Source organism: Pyxicephalus adspersus, chromosome 7, assembly GCF_032062135.1.
Source record: "Pyxicephalus adspersus chromosome 7, UCB_Pads_2.0, whole genome shotgun sequence".
Classification (NCBI taxonomy): domain Eukaryota; kingdom Metazoa; phylum Chordata; class Amphibia; order Anura; family Pyxicephalidae; genus Pyxicephalus; species Pyxicephalus adspersus.
This window is the reverse complement of record NC_092864.1, coordinates 11,032,780-11,050,611: the sequence shown is the minus strand read 5'-3', so window position 1 is coordinate 11,050,611 and position 17,832 is coordinate 11,032,780. Positions and strand designations below refer to the sequence as shown.

The 17,832-nt window shown below is 42.2% G+C and overlaps 1 protein-coding gene and 1 long non-coding RNA gene across 2 annotated transcripts in view; one reads left to right on the top strand and one right to left on the bottom strand.

Moving 5' to 3' along the window:
- PRPSAP2 (phosphoribosyl pyrophosphate synthetase associated protein 2) overlaps positions 1–17,832 on the bottom strand; it is a 45,266-nt gene that overhangs the window by 23,707 nt on the left and 3,727 nt on the right. Inside the window, exons 2-5 of the mRNA XM_072417456.1 lie at positions 9,197–9,331; positions 5,773–5,884; positions 3,988–4,040; positions 3,063–3,129 (exon numbers count right to left, since the gene is read on the bottom strand). Coding sequence (XP_072273557.1) covers positions 3,063–3,129; positions 3,988–4,040; positions 5,773–5,855 — 203 coding nt within the window. The 5' untranslated portion in view covers positions 5,856–5,884; positions 9,197–9,331. The remainder of the gene's footprint in view (positions 1–3,062; positions 3,130–3,987; positions 4,041–5,772; positions 5,885–9,196; positions 9,332–17,832) is intronic.
- On the top strand, positions 11,536–16,673 carry LOC140335079 (uncharacterized). Its single transcript, XR_011921656.1, has 3 exons — positions 11,536–12,019; positions 12,843–12,930; positions 15,414–16,673. It is a non-coding gene; the product is annotated as an uncharacterized lncRNA (long non-coding RNA).

The window sequence follows — 17,832 nt, the reverse complement described above, 5'->3', positions numbered from 1 at the left end:
AACTAAAAGTTTGACCTTACATAAAATGGAAGATAACCCTTTAATATAAGGTAAAAATAACCTTTTTTTTTTGGGGGGGGGAAGGTGGTGGTCCTCTGATTCTGTCCTGATTGAGCACAGAGCCTCCCAGGATACAGATGTCATGGATCCCAGTTTCTGGCTGCTCCTTCTGCTCATGCCTGATCTCGGACATGCACAGAAGGAACTTTTTATTTAAAAAACAATGCAGATCTCACGCATGTGCGTTAAGATTTTTTCCCATCACCCGATCTCACGCATGCACTGTGCAAGATCGGATAACTATGAAGAAGGAGGAAGAAGATGGCGGCGCCCGGGGCTTCCTCCACCCTGGTCCAAAGGAGGATACCAGAAAGGATACCTGATCCAGGAAACCTACAGAGGCATCGACAGATCTGCAAAGGTAAAGGTGAGCAAGTTTTTTTTTTTTTCCCCAGTTTAATTCCGCTTTATTATAAAGTGCTGCATATAAAGTTGGCGCTATATAAATACATTATATTGATAATAATAATAATAATGTCTTATATTTGCTCACCACCTACTTGCCAGTGAATCACAATCCCCATCTGCTTATGCAGACACGTGGTTTCTTCTGTACTGCACTGCCAGGATGCTGAGAAATGTAGTCTGGCATCTATTGTTTCTCCTATATGATCACAGATACCTAATCTTCCCACTGACTATATTCAGAGATGGGAGGAAATGGCTATAATGCAGTATGTAAGCACATTCAGACCATAAAACCCATATTCTGTCCTGAATTCAATTATCAAATTGTTCAATTTCGTGTTTAGCTGCACTTTACTTTGTACTAAAGAGGTCTTATAGCTAAGAGGTCTTCAAATGGAAATATACTTACAGTCGATATCCCTCCTGCAACAAAATAAACCTAGCATTGCTTGTTCCTTCTGCACTTTGGGAGCTGCCTGCTCGCTTTTAACATTTTATTTTCAGTTCCACTTTAAGTTTACATAACCTTGCACGCCATTCAGAAAAATCCTGTGCAATCTAAACAATGCTGAACAAATTAGGAACTTTTAGATGAATTTACAATTATTAACACGTTGGAAAAAAACAAGGAATATTTGCTTTAGTGTAAGCACCTCTGGAAAATAGACTTTTAAACACAAGCTTTATTGTTCTCAGTGCAGTGAGACCCTTGTGTGTTTCATTGGAATGTGAATGATGTGGGTTTGTTTCGCTGTGCTATGTAACTCACTGTACCAAACAAAATTCAGTAACATTAGTCACTGTCAATGAAAGGAGCCAACACAATACTGGCTATAGTGTCATTTGGGGTTTCAAAGGCTAATGTAGTGTTTAAGTGGAGGGTGCAGTTACACAAACTGGCATTTTCTTACTTTGCCTGGTTTCTAATGAGATCCTAAAGTGAACCTAAACTGCACTAAAAAGGTAACATAGCTAAAGTGCAGGGGGTTCAGTCTTATGTGTTGTTCAGTCTTATGCAGGGAGTTCTAAATCCTAAGCCCAGGCTGTGCTCATGTCGGCCGACAACTCTGCTGCCAATTGCAAAGCTGTGGATTGAGGTCGTCAGCAGCCAACAGGAAGTGCTGTTATTTGCTGGATCACGAGAATAAAAACTGCAATTTTTTTTGTAAAAAAACAAAAAACTGTCTAAGAAAACTGTATACAGTGATACACTATGCTAAACATACTGAAAAGTGAGTTTTAGGTGTACATACACTTTAAACCCAGCCTAAGGTTGAGCTTCCAATGAAGTCTTGGCTTTGGTCAGCTGCATGATGAACAGGGGATTTAATTGTGTTCTGAACAGAGTTAACCTTTCCCTATATGTTCCTTCATCAAAAAATTTAATCACTTTTTGAATTACCAAATTTGTGGCAGGTTAGCTTTAAGGTGATGCAACAGGAAAAGGTATCTGTAAATGTAGGCAAGAACAACCAGAAACTGGTGTGAAAAGGAGTCAGCGAATAAGTCAAGAATGACTTAAAAAAAACACAAAGTATAAAGCTCTCAGTTGTGTCAGCCCTCAGATTCATTTTAAACGAGAGCTGATCAGGCCTGTCACCAGGGGGGTCTAGAACTAGTTCTGACCCCTGACCTGATCAAAAAAAAAAAAGATTCATTTTTGCAATGCTAAAAGTTTTTGACATGGAGGAGGGGGGCCCAGATAGTTCACCTAGTATGGGGTCACTTTCTACAGTGATTCAGAGGTTAGCACTCCTTGTATGTAGGACACTATCTGCATGGAGTTTGAAGGTTCTCCTTGTGTACGTGTGGATTTCCTCTGGGTACTCAGATTTTCTCCCACATTTCAAAACACATGCAGTTAGGTTAATTGGCTTCCCCCCAAAATTGACCCTGGACTGTATTAAAGACATTTGACTATGGTAGGAACAGATTGTGAGAGACAGATAGTGACATGACTATGGACTTTTGTACAGCCCTGTGTAATATGTCGGCGTTATATAAATCCTGTGAAATATTAATTAATAATGACAACCCTGGATCTGAAACATTACACAGCATGACATACACCTAACATAAAACTCCAACTTTCCATTCAGTCTTGCACAGTTGTATTGGCTCCCCTCCTGTATTGCAATTGTTTACACCAATTTCCCTGCACACTGTAAGCTTTATAAAATGTGCATTGGAAGCTGCAACAGGTCATGCAGAGCCAACCTAAAGTCCTGGCTGCAGGATGTCCAAAATCATCTAGCTCTTTCCTCCCTTGTGTGACCTTCCCTGGCTCACCCAATTTCATCATTAGATTTCAGTTCTCTAAATCATGAAAGATCAGCTTCCCGTTTTTAGGAAACTATTACCAGATCCTTCCTTTTAGACTTGATCTGTCCATACTGAGAAGCACAAACACCCAGCTATGACGATGCTAAGTCTACGATAATAATGTAATGATTGGTTGGATGTTTTATTAGATATTAGCATTATTAGGAACCAGGGAAGACCAAATATTAGAAGACTGAACCTTATGGAGTTACTATCACTGACACCTTACAGGAAAGTGCACTGCACAGGGGTCACATGAAAGAGCCACTCACTTGGAAACTGTCTGTATGATGAACACATCCTTCCCTCGCACCGACTCCTGAATCTGCACACGGGTTTCTGGGGAAAGAAAAAAGAAGAATCTTTTGGATGAAGAAATAAGGATATATATTTACCTTATATCTAATTTCACAGTAAATAACCAGTCCCCCAAATCCTTTTCTTTTTGCTGCCTGGCTAGTTGCATTTTTTTGGCATCTTCCTGCACAATGCAGGACCAGTAATCCAGCATTGTAAGGGTGGATACAGAGGGCCCACCAACATTTCAGAGTCAGAGAGCAGACAGCATGGGATGTGGACACAACGGGCATTTAAAGACTTTGCAGAGGCTCTAAGGCTACGTACACGTCAGATTATTCTCATCCGATAATAGCCTCAGGGCCGATATCAGATGATAATCTGCCGTGCATACAGTGCACTTGTTCCATGAATTTGTCCTGGCGGATTAATGAATGACTGTAATAGAAGTGAGGGGGGAAGAACGCCAGTGGGGTAACGCTCTGTCATTATCCCCCTTCTCCTCTCCAAAGAGCATGTACAGCGCCCGTTCATGCATCGTTCACTCTTTTGTCGTTGGAAAGGAATGTGACAATTATTGCAGGTGTGTATGCAGCCTTACCCCTATCTACTCCAAAGTTTTTTCATTTCTACGAAAACATACTGCACAATCGAACTAAAGTTGTTCTTTAAAAAAAAAAAAAAAAAACAATAACATGGAAGTACCGAGGCACTTTCAGTTATCCTTATCAGTGATCCTTCACATCAGAAAAAAAGGTCAGTGTGCATTGTACATATTAGAAAATTTTAGGTTATTCCATGAAGATGATCACAATGACACAAGAGGCCAGTTAAGAGAAACAATCATAAGTCACTGTTGAGAGAGAGACACAGGACAGAAATTGGCTGGAGATTGCTCACCTCTGTTTGGCTCCTGGTACACCAGGACCTTGCCAAGTTCAACTCCCAGACGCCTATAAAGGAGAAAATAGAATTAACTATTAAATTCCCAGAGGTAGTAGACAAAAATCTCACAAAAAATGTATAGATTCATAAAGATACAGATTTACTTATGTCATATACTCCATTCTTCTATTATGTGAACCCTAGAGGGGTATTGTATATGTGAATGTAATGTAAACTTTCCAGTGAAATCAAACAGTGACCACGATGTCCCTTACTATGGTGCTCTACCTAAAGGGACACTCTAACTGCCAAATTGTGTCTTCTACCCCTTCTTACCTGCCCTATCACCACCTAATCATCTCTCTATTTTTTTTCTTTTTTACTCACTTGAATCTGCCAGCAGCTGTCCTTAGCTGTCGATTATGATTCAGTGTTGCAATCCAGTTCTGTTGATTACCAATTTTGTTGCAATCCCTACCCATTCTGAAGCTTGAGAAGACCCTGCATACAACTAAATGGCCAATGGGAAGTGTCCACATCACCAAAAATTTAAAAAGCAGCAGGAGAGGTGAAACAAGGACAGATGCAAAGAATGGATGAAGCAGTAAGATAATGGCACGTCATGTCCTCAGGTACAGCTTCCACTCCAGTAAGGAGGACAGCAGCACAGCGGTCACATCACTAAATCTCCTGAGATTAGAATTCAGACAGCAGGGCCTAACCTGATCTTACACTGCAGAAATACAGCTATGATTGTAATGTATGTATCACTGGCATGGAAGGCAGGGTCTGATTTTCAATGGGAAATCTCACAGATAAAGTCTGTAGGATATATATAATAAGTCAAGAAGTCATTCAGCCCATTGTCCCCTTTTAGACTTCCTATGCTATTGCACTATCCATTTAAAGGGTTTCTTTGGTCAGAATGTGTTAAACACTTGAAAACAAAGCTGCTGACTGTGGCAATTGGCTGTGTATTGTTCAAAAGATGAAATTCAATATATTTGAAAGGAAACTTGTTTCCATGGGGAGGGTATTCCTTTTTGCAATGTCTTCCTGGAGCACCCAGCATAGCAACCACTATGTGCATGCTCCAGACCAGAGCAACACATAGACATGCAGAGGTGGAAAGAAAGACTGCTCATTCACAAAACATCTGCTCTGCCCAGTGTTCATGCTTGACATTGTGAAACACAAGTTCAGTAACATGACTGCTGTCTGCCCCACAAGCCCATGACTGACAGCATGGCACATTTACATGACAGCTCTGGCTACCAGTTTGTGATTGACAGGGGGTTCTCCGATTTTCCCTCCAGTTTATTATGTGCGGTGCATTAGGAAATCTTTCAGTAATACTCAATGTGTACACTACTTGTCTAAAATTTTGGGGGAATGTAAAACAAAAGAAAGTGGCAGCCCCAGTTTTATAACAAAAAAAATGCATACAGTTGCCTAAAAACTGGTTCTAAAGGGAACAATTTTAAATTACTATATATTTAAAATAATAATAAAGTTCCAAACAGAGATGGTATTACAACCCCCGAGTCTTCTGTAAATATGACCCTGAATGCTGCAATATGTACAGAAAGCCTAATAAACGTGGTGAATGACTGCTGAAATAGTCAGTGCCAGGTTCTCATGTCTACAGTATAGCAGAAAGTTATTAACACTTTGCCCCAACAACTCACAGGACTGAAATCATTAGGATGGCGGCCAGGCTGCAAGGAGAACGGAGGCGCTGCAAGGTCGGGTATGTAGAAAGAGAACGGTCTATTATAGAGGAGAGACAGCCATACTTACTCTGCAATCCTCTTGGCCAGCTCGATGCAGGAAGCGTTAGAATTGGCAGAGAACAGGATCAGACCACCCTTGGTAACGTTCATCTTCGGAGAGTCTTGGGCTGACTGTCCTCCTGAGAAAAATAGAAGAAATAAGAAAAAAAAATGGGGGGAGTGCGCATGGAAAAACGTGCAAAAGAACAGGGGAGAGAAGAATGTGAGCACAAAGAGAAAGAATAAGGAGAGCGTAGGGGGACAAGGGGTGAAAGTCTGTACAGCCCCCTTCCAAGATCTAAGGTGCCCTAAACCCGGGGAGGGTTAAACTTGGCATCACCACTCATTTTGCTGCTTCACCAAACTAAATCCTGACACCGCACCTTTAACAGCACGAGATGATCAAAGGCCGTCCAAAGTACACAGAGCAGCATGACAACAAACACTGAGCAAGCCAAACATTCTCACCAAAAAGAAAACTAAAGATAGCTTGGAAACCTTTCCAGGTACAAAACATGGCACTGCCCAATACCCAACCAGCTATAACCAGCTGCACTCCAACCAATACCACCCCATCCCTCCTGCTAACTGGTATGTATTGCCCAAAGCGATAGGGCCAGGAAATCACAATCCTTGTTATCATACACAGCACAGGGTACACCCAAAACAAAGAATGATCCACAATTGTTTAGCAAATATCAAAAACTAACTGTCCAGAACAACAAAAGGCAATTTAAAGCCAAGCTGTAAACTGATAGTTAAATACACAACTTACGTGCAATCAGCTTTAAATGACAATTTGTAATTCTGTGTAATGAGGATTATACGGTCGCTGCCAGGGCGGATTGATGAATAACATTGGGGAACTGCTAATGAGCATGACCAGAAACACCGGGTCCTTGACCAAAGTTTTCTTTACTGCAGATAGGTAAGTACAGCTTGGTCAAGTACCCGCCCCTGCCTGTGATTGGGCAGAAAGGGCATGAAGAAGTCATCACTCTCCTCTTATAGGCCACCAGTGCAATCCTATGAAGCCTTGAAGGCTGCTCCTACACTCCCCATCTAAGCCTTGCTATAAGAAAGGGATTTGATATAAAGACAGATTCTGGGATCATTCAAGGAATCCATATTAGAATTAAATGATCTTTAAAGTCGACGTTCTATTAGTAGCAGCGCATTGATTTTAGCATGCTGCACATAAATTAACTATAACAAGTGCTGAAATCCCTCAGTACCAAGAGATTATAAATAGCCCATGCAGCTCCAACTATATCACAGCGCTGCTGCTTTACTGGGAAATATAAAAAGAAAATACTTCAGGATCCAAAAAAGCCTCAGCGATATGGAAATGACAGATTCTATTGCAGAACAATCACCTGTCTCCAATATGAGTCAGCAAACCTGCAGCTTACTCGAGCAAGAGAAATGGTGAACATTGGCCCTGGTATAGGAGAACTACGAGGACTGAATATGACAGCTGCCACTGGATTTCACATTCTGTACTTTGCTACTGAAATGACAAGCCCTGGTTTAATAAAGGAAATATTATAAAATATTAAAAAGGATCATAGGAACAAGAATATATTTCAGATTACATTATGCACAGCTCAGCTTTGGTTGTCAGGATTCCCAGCGTCTCCTGCATGTGCAGGGAATGAACTTTAGCATGCGTGTGCAGGAGTTATGTCCTCCTGGGGTTGGCCATTGAAGATAGCAGAAGGAGGAGAAAGAGGTTGGCATTGCCCCGCATGGAAACGTGGACAGGCGAGTTAAGTTCTGCTTTAAGGCTAGCACGACGGGCAGCGCTAAAAATGGGGCTAATTTATTAAAACTCACCAAGGCTGGAGAGGATTCACTTTCATCAGTGAAGCTTGGTGATCCAGCAAACCTGGAATGGATCTGGTCCAGGACTGAAAACATTTGCTAGCAAAAAGCAAATGACTTTAAAGATATCGATTCCAGGTTTGCTGGATCGCCCAGCTTTAATAAATCAGGCCCATAAGGCTCATTTTAAAGCGTAGCCAGGAAAAAGAAAAAATCAGTGTTCAATATATCCAGAAAACGTCGCAGTTGTGTGTCACAGAGCTCACTCATTCAGTGCAGCCCAAATCACGAGACTCCCCAGGGGAATTCTGGATAGACCCATGGCCTCTTGTCACAAGTTTAACCTAAACATGTCAATATTATTTTGTAGCAGGAGAGAAACATTTAGACATTAGACATTTAGACATTAAGACAGTAACTATTTTTTACTGTATTTCATCAGTTTTATTTCTCTTTTTTGGTAATTCGTATTTGAGTTTGAAATATGATCTTACAGCCAAGACCAGCAAATTTAAGGAAGATCAGAACTATAAAGGCTGAGGTTGCCTGTGGTCCCCCTGGAGCTGACCTTCTCCCCATTTTGCTGATTTTTTCCCCCATTTCAGTCTTAACAAGCCTTGCTCTGCGCCAGGGCTCTGAGTCAAAGTGCTTTCCCCTAAGGTTTTTGTTTGTGAAAGTCGGAGCTGCCCGCTGATGATCAAGAAAGCACTAAACCAGGATTCTGTGGATCCCTAGAGTCTCTCCAGAGGTTGCTGGGGGTTCCCAAAGCAATGACAAAATTGACACCAATGATCTTTTTGGCTATCTGTAATGGAGACATTCTTCCCAATGGCCAGCAATGTACGAGGAATTCTTCCCAATGACCACCACACTAATATACAGTGAGATATGGGTATAGTAATTATAGCAGGGGTTCCCTGAAAGTTATTTCAAGGAGTTCCTTATGTTAAAAAGGTCAAGAAACACATTTAATAAATCTTCCTAATAGCAACGTAAGAGGCATTCTGACCACCACACTAATGTACGGTGAGCTGTGGATATAATCATTATTGTTAAGAGTACTGAAAAAGTATTTCCCTCACGTTAAAAAGTTTGAGAAAAGCTGCACTAAACTAAAGAAAAAGTAAGAAGGGGGATTCTTGCATTGTAGTTCCTCAGGTACAAATTCCCTTCCAGCAAGGAGAACAGCAGCACCGAATCCCATTCCCGAGATAGCGTTGCCATACGGTAAATGACCTCACATTACACATATTTGTAAAAGGAAGCACAGGAATGCCTAGGAACACTGCAACTTTTATCAGGGGGAATTTAGGGTAAATATGTTGAGGTATTTCTTAGGAATAATTACCATTTCTAGGTGTGCCCCTTTTATCTTAGTAACAACCTGGCTGTTTTTGGGTGGTCACTGACTGGTTAGGTCACAATACAGGTGCTGCCACCCGCCTACAATTTCTTCCCACCCATATTTAAAAAAAAAATGTTGGGTTTAACACTGTAGATGTTCCGCAGAACAAAACAAATCCTTCCAAGTTCAGGTTCACCTGAATCCTTTGATTTTCCCGATTGAAGGGTCTACATACTAACCATGTATGTCAGTGAGTGCAGCATCACCGGCACCTAGCACTTACCTATCTATAGAAGGATTCCAGGGAAGAAAGTCGCAGTGTGACGCACGGATCCTGAAGGCTGATGAGAAATCTCTCTGCTTGCGTAGTTTACAGGAGCCAGTTCATCTTATCGGAAGAAGGTGAGAATGCCAGCTGCTGTTAAATAAATATTACACACGTCAAGCTTTTGGAAAGAGAAATTAACGAAAAGGTGCAAATTATCCCCCATAACACGAGTGAAATGCACCAGACGCCATGTACGCTTCCAATGCCAGCCTTGGACGAGGGCAGCGGGTTCAACACGATCGTTTTTTTTTTTTATCTAAAGGTTTGTAACTTTTTTTTTTTAATTGCTCAGCGACAGCAGATTAACCCTGTACCGAACCACTTTATATTTCAAGCCTTTGATTTGTCAGTCTTGCGTTAATCTCAAGATACTGAGCCAACGAAAAACCCCAAATCAGAAATGTAATATAGTGCAGCTTAACAGAATTTAGACTTTAATGAGTTCTGCTTTTACAAATGCTCGATCGGGGTCGAGGCAGAGAGGGACAGGCAATGCCTCTTAATGATTATTAATAAACAGGATTTATATAGCACTAACATATTACACAGTGGTGTAAATTAAATAGGGGTTGCAAATGACAGACAGATACAGACAGTGACACAGGAGGAGGAGAGGACCCTGCCCCAAAGAACTTACAATCTAAGAGGATGCTGGTTATCTGCTGGATCGCTCTGGGTTTCCTCCTAACTCCTTGCACCATTAAAATTGGAAAAGCAGGCAGCAATATTAAACCAATCAGAACAGAGAGCAAACACATGTTCTGGCGGGAATAGCGAGTCAGCAGTGGGATGAGCTAATCAGTCTGCTTCATTGTCCAATCAGAGGCTGTATCTTTCTATACAGTAAAAATATCTGAACTGGATGGACAAAAATACAAATCCTTCATCAGGTTTTCATATATTTATCTAAAGCAGAACTAAAGTCGCTTTTCCATAATGAGGCCAGTCATTATCCCAGACATTGTCCCTTCTGTAATAATCCCTCCAACCTGCCTGATTGCTTTGGGTACTTATTAAAAAAGTTGAGCGACGCATGCGCAGCCTAAGCTTTGGTTGCCAAGGCAATCCCAGCTTCATGCTGGAAATGAATGAACTAAAGTTTGGTCATCCGGGCCTGGCCAATCAACACTGCAAAATAATCGAATCCAGGAAGAGAAGGAAGAAGATGGCGGTGCCCTGCAAAGGAACGGGGACAGGTAAGTATTGCAGGATTTTAGTCCCACTCGGTGTGTGGCTAGGAAAAAAACGCATGTGCAATGGATCCTTCTGTAAATGCCCATTTCTTGGCTGCTTTATTGACCCTGCAGCTTCAATACTTGCACCCAGTAAACATGCTCCATGAGGTAGCCAGGCAGTTAGCATTCCCCAACAACTGCAGCACCCGTACTACTTTACTGTAATAATGCACAAACCAGAGCCAAAATGCATTAACCAGCAAACTGCAAAAATCCCAAAAGGCACCAAACCCAAGTGAAAGCAAAAGACCCCTCTTTGGTGCAAAGTATTATGGGACACCACACGCCCAATCCCCTCCCTGCAGCGACTAATTGAAGGGAAATGTGACAGATGTACACAATACAGCTCACACTAAATAGAATCTTATTATAGGCAGAAGGGTTATAGTATACGCCCGAGGCGAGTGCTGACACTAAACAGATATCTGGGATTGTGCCACCCCGTCCTCCTGCGCCCCACGATCCCAGCATGTGACTTACGGCGGCGGTCAGCTCGCAAGGGGAACCAAGTTTTGGTTACCAGGATCATAATTTCCAGATACAATGATGCAGCTTAAAATAGGAGAAGCTGTGTCCTCAGATCGGAAGTCAGCGTGGAACAACCTTTCCTCTCCACTCACACACAGAGGTTAAAGAGGACCTGTACTATAAAGGGGACCTGTATTAAAATAAACCTCATGAGCTCTGTCCTATAATGAGCACCTGTGCCAATATAAAGCCTCCCGCACATTTCACATCATTAGAGACTGCACAGTGTCTATTATCCTAATGGACAGATCACTTCTAACTTGCTGTTTGATAAGTTTACCAGCAAACCAATCACTGGGTGGCGCTACTAAGTCGAAGCGAGGATTGCATATGCACTGAGCAAATATAGCCACCTCCATGCAGATATCCAACTACAAATCTAGCAGCAAGTGGACTTTTTTGCATCTGCAAATTAAAGAGGATGTGAGGCCAGCAGATCTCATCCTAGCCATATGACAGCTGCTACAGGGAGAATAACAGTCTCCAAATATGGGACAGCAAAGATGTAAAAATGTGGACGTCGTGTTAATATTTACGATCAGTTAGTGAGAGTCCAGAACATGTCCTAAAAAAAAAAAAAATTTGGAAAAATCTGAAGTGCCAAAGGTTTGGGCCAGGGGCCATCAAGTGTCTAAGTGCAGAGATATATCAGTTCCAGGGAACACACTGCAAACTTCTTGGCAGCCTCTGAGTTTTGTAAGTGACTCCACCAGTAAGCTGATACGATAGAGAATCTGATGCGCTGGAGCGGCCTGTTACAAGGGGATTGTAAGAGATTGCCAGCAGGCTTGTGTTATTTTTGGTGTCCTCGGGAGAAAAATGAGACGATAGAGCCGGCTAATAGGAAAAAAATCTGCTGAAATTTCTGCACCTGAGTTCCCAGCTCCTCCTTGTGGGCAGAGCCGGAACCTTTATCAAAAGTTAGGGTTTAATGTTAGAAGGAAAGCTCAATGCAGGAGGTGCAGACTGATGGAGAGATATTGCCACTATATTCTGTCATATCAGCAGCTGATGGGTGAGTAACATCTCCGGTATCCTTAACAAATATCAGGTCAGGGTGCTTTATCCATGCAGAGAAAATTAAAATAAATTCACATTACTACGGGCCCACTAGCTTTGAACACACATCTGCCCTTTTTAGCCAGGCACACCACCCAGCACTTTTCAGCAACCACCCAGCTGTGTTTGGGTGATTACTGAAAACCTGGGGGCCACCACCCTCCTACAGCTTCTTGCCACTAGGGACAGCAAATTCTAGGGGCAGCTTGGTTATATAAAGAATCCTGCAAAGAGAACAAAGTACGAGAAATAGCAGCTTTTTTCCCGCCTTCCAATCATGTGACTGTGCCTAAACATTGGCCAATTGGCTGCTCCTGCGCCCATCACATTGCAGGAGGATCCCTCAATCATGTGTAAGCGACTTCTCTACTGCCCCTGGTGGCTAAAGTCGGAATTATTTATTTCCCCATGGCTGACGAGAGTGTAACGGGAGTATATAACTGATAATGCAGGGGCGGCAAACACCTAATATAATCATTGTTAAATCTATTTCAACGCATGGAATTGATCAGAATGAATTGGCCTGATTTATTAAAGCTCTCCAAGGCTGAAGGAGATAGATGATCATAGAAGAACCTGGGTGATCCAACTAACCTGGAGGAGATTTAAAACATTTGCCAACTAATAGCAAATGATTTTTAAGAAATCCATTCCAGGTTTGCTTGAACACCCAGTTTCTCCCATGATCCGGTCTTGGAGAGCTTTAATAAATCAGGGCCATGGTGCACAATTATTAAACTCCTTCCATCCTAACTTTAATCTGTTTTTTTTTCTTTTAGCAGTTTTATATGAAAACTTCTATGCGTGTGGCCAGAATTACAGACAGGAATTCACCCCACCCGGAGCACCTGTACAAGGTGGGAACAGGTAATAAAAGGGAGAAGCTGATGCAGTGATAAGCTCAGTGCCAGGTTAATATATTACTTCTCCCCTAATCCAAGGGTCACTGCTTCACATTCTTTGTGGGGGGGGCTCATTCCAAAAAGAATAAAGTCAGCATTCAAGACACGAATCATAAGAAGTTTCCACCTATCTGTGGTAATGAATAAAGTACAATATCTGTCCTGCAGAGATTCTTAATTAGGGTTCCTCCAAAGGGGTTTCCTGAGCAATTTATGACTCTTGGGTCAGATTAGGTGACCCCTGAAGATCTTTTTGAGTGACATTCTTTCCAATGGCCAGCAATATAAAAGGAATTCTTCCCACTGACGACCATACTAATGAGCTGTGGATATAGTTATTATAGAAGGGGTCCCCTGCAGACCTGAAAGTTATTTCAAGACTTCCTCATGTAAAAAAGTTTGAGAAAAGCTGCTGTACTGTATGTCCTCACCTCTTAGATTGTAAGCTCTTCGGGGCAGGGTCCTGTGTCACTGTCTGTATCTGTCTGTCATTTGCAAACCCTATTTACATTGCAATGTCCTCCCCTGTAGGTGGGTGGCAGCCCCTGTATTGTGACCAAACTCTTTAGTAACAGCCGGGTGGTTACTGAAAAGTTCCGGGTCCTGTGCCCAGCTAAAAGGGGCCGGAGAGAACTGAAGGTCAGAAAAACATCTCACCGTAAAAATGAATGGAGTCGCTTCAACTTTAGCTTTTTTTTAAAAAAAACTTCCACCTGCTTAACTTTGTATAACATTTGCATGTGGAATGCAGGATATTTGTTTACAGGTTGTAAATCCTCCCTATTAGTACTATGCAGTAAGTAATACTAACCTGTTCTTGCTGATTAGGCACAACCCTATTCAGGTTTATCTCAGCAGCTGAACAAGATTGCATTCCCTTATCAGTGCTCAAACCAAGCTGAGTGGGAAGAAATTATAGGCGGATGGAAGCCCCTATAAGCCAAGGCATCAGTAACCACCCAAAAACAATAAGGGTAGTTCTAAAAAGTGCCGGGCAGTGCGCCCAACTAAAAGGGGCCGGGGAGAACACTGCTTATGTGTGCATTGCTCTGCTATTTAATAATAACAAACAGGATTTATATGGCACCAAAATATTACGCAGTGCTGTACATTAAATAAGGGTTGCAAATGACAGACAGTGACACAGGAGGAAGAGAGGACTCTGCCCAGAAGAGCTTACAATCTAGGAGCTGGGGGAAATATTACACAATAGGACAGATATATATTTTCTGTTACTTGCACCCCAATGCACATTTGCAAGGCAGCACACATCATTGTAAATGTTCTAATGAACAGAGCAGGGTTTTGTTTATTTTGTGTGTTCATAGAAAGGGGAAAAAGACGCATAAATATATCATAATGCATCTCAGTTATAGGCAGGAGTAGCGTAGGGTTGAATTCCTTATGATGTTATGTTTTCCTGTCTGTATCATGAAACTGCAACAGGAAGTGAGAAGAAATTCTGACAACACTGGGAACAATTCCCCCTTACACAGGTGATCCAGAACTAAAAGATTTTAGTTCTGCTCACCAGAACTAGAAGATCAACCGTGAGAAGTCCCCGTCCTTTAGAGAGATACAGAAATGGTTCAGCTTATGGCAAAGGGACACAACAGCCACTCAATGAACTGCTACACCAGCAAACACTGCAGCTGTGCTATTATTACAAAGTCCAAGTTACCTTAATCTGAAATCTAAGCAATCCACAGGGGCCAAAGTGCACAGAGCACCACAAATGTGATGGAAGGGTGAACTTCTTGGAATCCGTGCTGTGTAACATTCATGTTATCGGTTTGATCAGCAATTAGCCTCAATGATCTCCCCAGACCCTTTTAGCTGGGTGCACCACCCGGAACTTTTCAGTAACCACCCAGCTGTTTTTGGTGGTTATTAGAGTTCGGTCACAATACAGGAGCCACCACCTGCCTACAATTTCTTGTTTCTTGTCTCGGGGGGTGGGACAATGAACTTTAATTTTCCAACACAAGCTTCAATCAGATTGCAGCGTTGATCCCAAAATTAAACTGGGTGTAAAGAAGCTGTAGGTGGGTTGCAGCTCCTGTATTGTGACCCAGCCGGGTGGTTACTATGAATGCCGGGTGGTGCGCCCAGATAAAAGAGGCTGGGGAGAACTCTGGGATTGGTAGCTGTGCTGAAATGGCTTCTATTGGTTCAGTGCTGACACTTTGATACATCCGTCTTTCTATATATTGCAGCTGCTTATTGTGGGTGTGATTGGGAACATCTCTTCTGTATTACAAAGGGGTTCCCAGATGCCTGGCTAAAGGCAGCCATGTGGATAGGTGCTCTGCAGCAATGCCTTGAATGCAACTAGGCTCCCTGTATCTTAACAATTCATTTCCAGAGTTGAAATGCGGTTTTTCTATTTGCATAAAAAAAAAAAATCCAGGTTTGCTTTTTAATACCATGCCGTCATTTCTATTTCAGTCCATCGGTTTTACTGCCTTGCATCCTGTGCTGATTGGCTACGCTGGGTGGGGTGAGCTCTGGTGTGCAGAGAAAAAGGTTTCCCCATAAATCACAGACTAGAAAGCTTTTCTGAAGAGTGAAAGATTGGCTTCTATAGCAATTGGAGGGCTCAAACATTCACATGTGTGCTATGATCCCGCTGAGCAGCCAAAGATACGGACAGTGCCGGGTTACAAACGGAGTAAACTTAAGGAACTGAATTCCAATCACAGTATCATAACTTAAAGTGGATGCTTTGGGGGTCACCATGTACCTCATGAACCAATTATAGCTCTGAGATGACATCACACCCAAAATCTTGGTGCAGGATTGCTACAATTTTTAGTGTGATCACTAGGGAACTGGATGACCAAGGATCCCCTAAGGGAGAACAGAGACAGATGAGTCAAGTTTCACTTTAAGGTTTCCATATCATTGCCTGTTAGATATGGACTGTTTCTATTGGCTGTCCTGTGGCCGGGTCCTCTCAGGATCCAGAATCCGCAAGGAAAGACGTGAGCGAGGCGATTGGCTGGCACATCGGCAGTGCTGGATTACTGATCCCCTGCACCAGGATCTGGAAAGGGATTCGAGCAGAGGAGTATAAAACAAACTATAAAGAGTATAAGAAAGGAAACAAAAGTGATTTATACTCTAAGTATTTATACCCCTCCAGTATTTTCACCCTTCAACCATCGTCATAATATTCGGGTGAAACCTGAAATGAAATATTTACCTGACCGGTTACAGAATATTAAAAACCGGATAAAGATCGCAGCCAGACAACAGCTATGGAAAATATTGAAATGTCTGCAGTAGACGACTTCATGTAAACAAATGAGCGCGCCAATATTTCTGTATTTGCATGTCAGGAAGCCGGACTAATCTTATTACACGCTGCAACATTTTGGAGAATAACACGCGGGTTTCTGTACTTCCTGTTCTGGTCCTGACCCCGCATTTCCTGCCCCTTTCATGACTTGATTTTTTTATTTTATGATTGTTGGTTTTGTAGTTTGCTGCGGCTCGGAGATTTCACAATCTCATTAAGATTCATCTACGATGCAGCCTGAGCGTGTAATTGCTTGGATAAAAATAAAAGGATTGTTTCATTTGGCTTTTCTAACCCAGGCGCTCCTTTTTGACATCTAGAAACGTGCAATAGCGGTTTTTACAGGCGTTTGCGTTTTTTGCATTTGACTCGTGGCGGTTACAAAGCGTCATCTGCTCCTCTGTACTCCGAACCGCTAGGACACAAATTTTACTGCTTGCAAAAACATTTAAAAGCTGTTCAAATGAAGCGGTTGGGTGGCCTGGGACGCTGCATGAAGTCGCACTGCAACCCCAATCACATGCAAAATAGAAAATGGTGGCTCAGTGGTTAGCACTCTGGCCTTTGCAGCCCTGGGTCCCAAAATCTCGGCCAGGACACTATCCGCATGGAGTATGCAGGTTCTCTCTGTGTTTGCATGGGTTTCCTCTGGGTACTCCGGTTTCCTCCCACATTCCAAAAACATGCAGTTAGAATAATTGGCTTCCCCCTCCAAATTGATCTTAGACTGTAATAAAGACATATGACTATGATAGGGACATTAGATTGTGAGCTCCTTTGAAGAACAGCTAGTGATATGACTATGGACTTTGTACAGCACTGCATATTATGATGGTGCTATATAAATACTGTGTAATAATAATAATGGGAAAAAGTAGTTTAGGGACAAGGAGACATAATATATGTTATATAAAATTATAAAGTTCTATTAACAATCGCAACATAAAAAACAAATTTGCCTATTCTGCCAATAAAAATATGCGAACATTCAACAAAATACACAGATAAATAGGTGGATGGGCAAAAGTCTGACCAACCAGGTAACGCGTTTCATGGAGACTCCATCAGGTAAAACACATACAATGTCCAGCAAACCACAGATAAAAAAAAAAACAATAAACACTTAATTGTCAGAAAATATTCAGCAGCTTATTTAAAATACCAAAGGCACTAATATGTAACTGCAACCATACACCTGTACAAAATGCGATTTGAACGGATACAATTCATTTCAATGATAAGGGCGGCTTACAGGACGATGAGGACAGGGTAATGGCGGAGAACCAAAGCAGGTCAGCTGGGAATGACTCCTTTCTGAACTTAATTTTCATAACATCATTTCTAGTGACAGATAAAGGAACGACCACTGTACACACAGCACCAGTTCTGAGAAGAGAGAGGGGAGAGGGGAGAGAGAAGAGAGAAAAGAGGGGAGAGAGAAGAGAGAAAAGAGGGGAGAGAGAAGAGAGGGGAGAGGGGAGAGAGAAGAGAGAAGAGAGGGGAGAGAGAAGAGAGAAGAGAGGGGAGAGAGAAGAGAGAAGAGAGGGGAGAGAGAAGAGAGAAGAG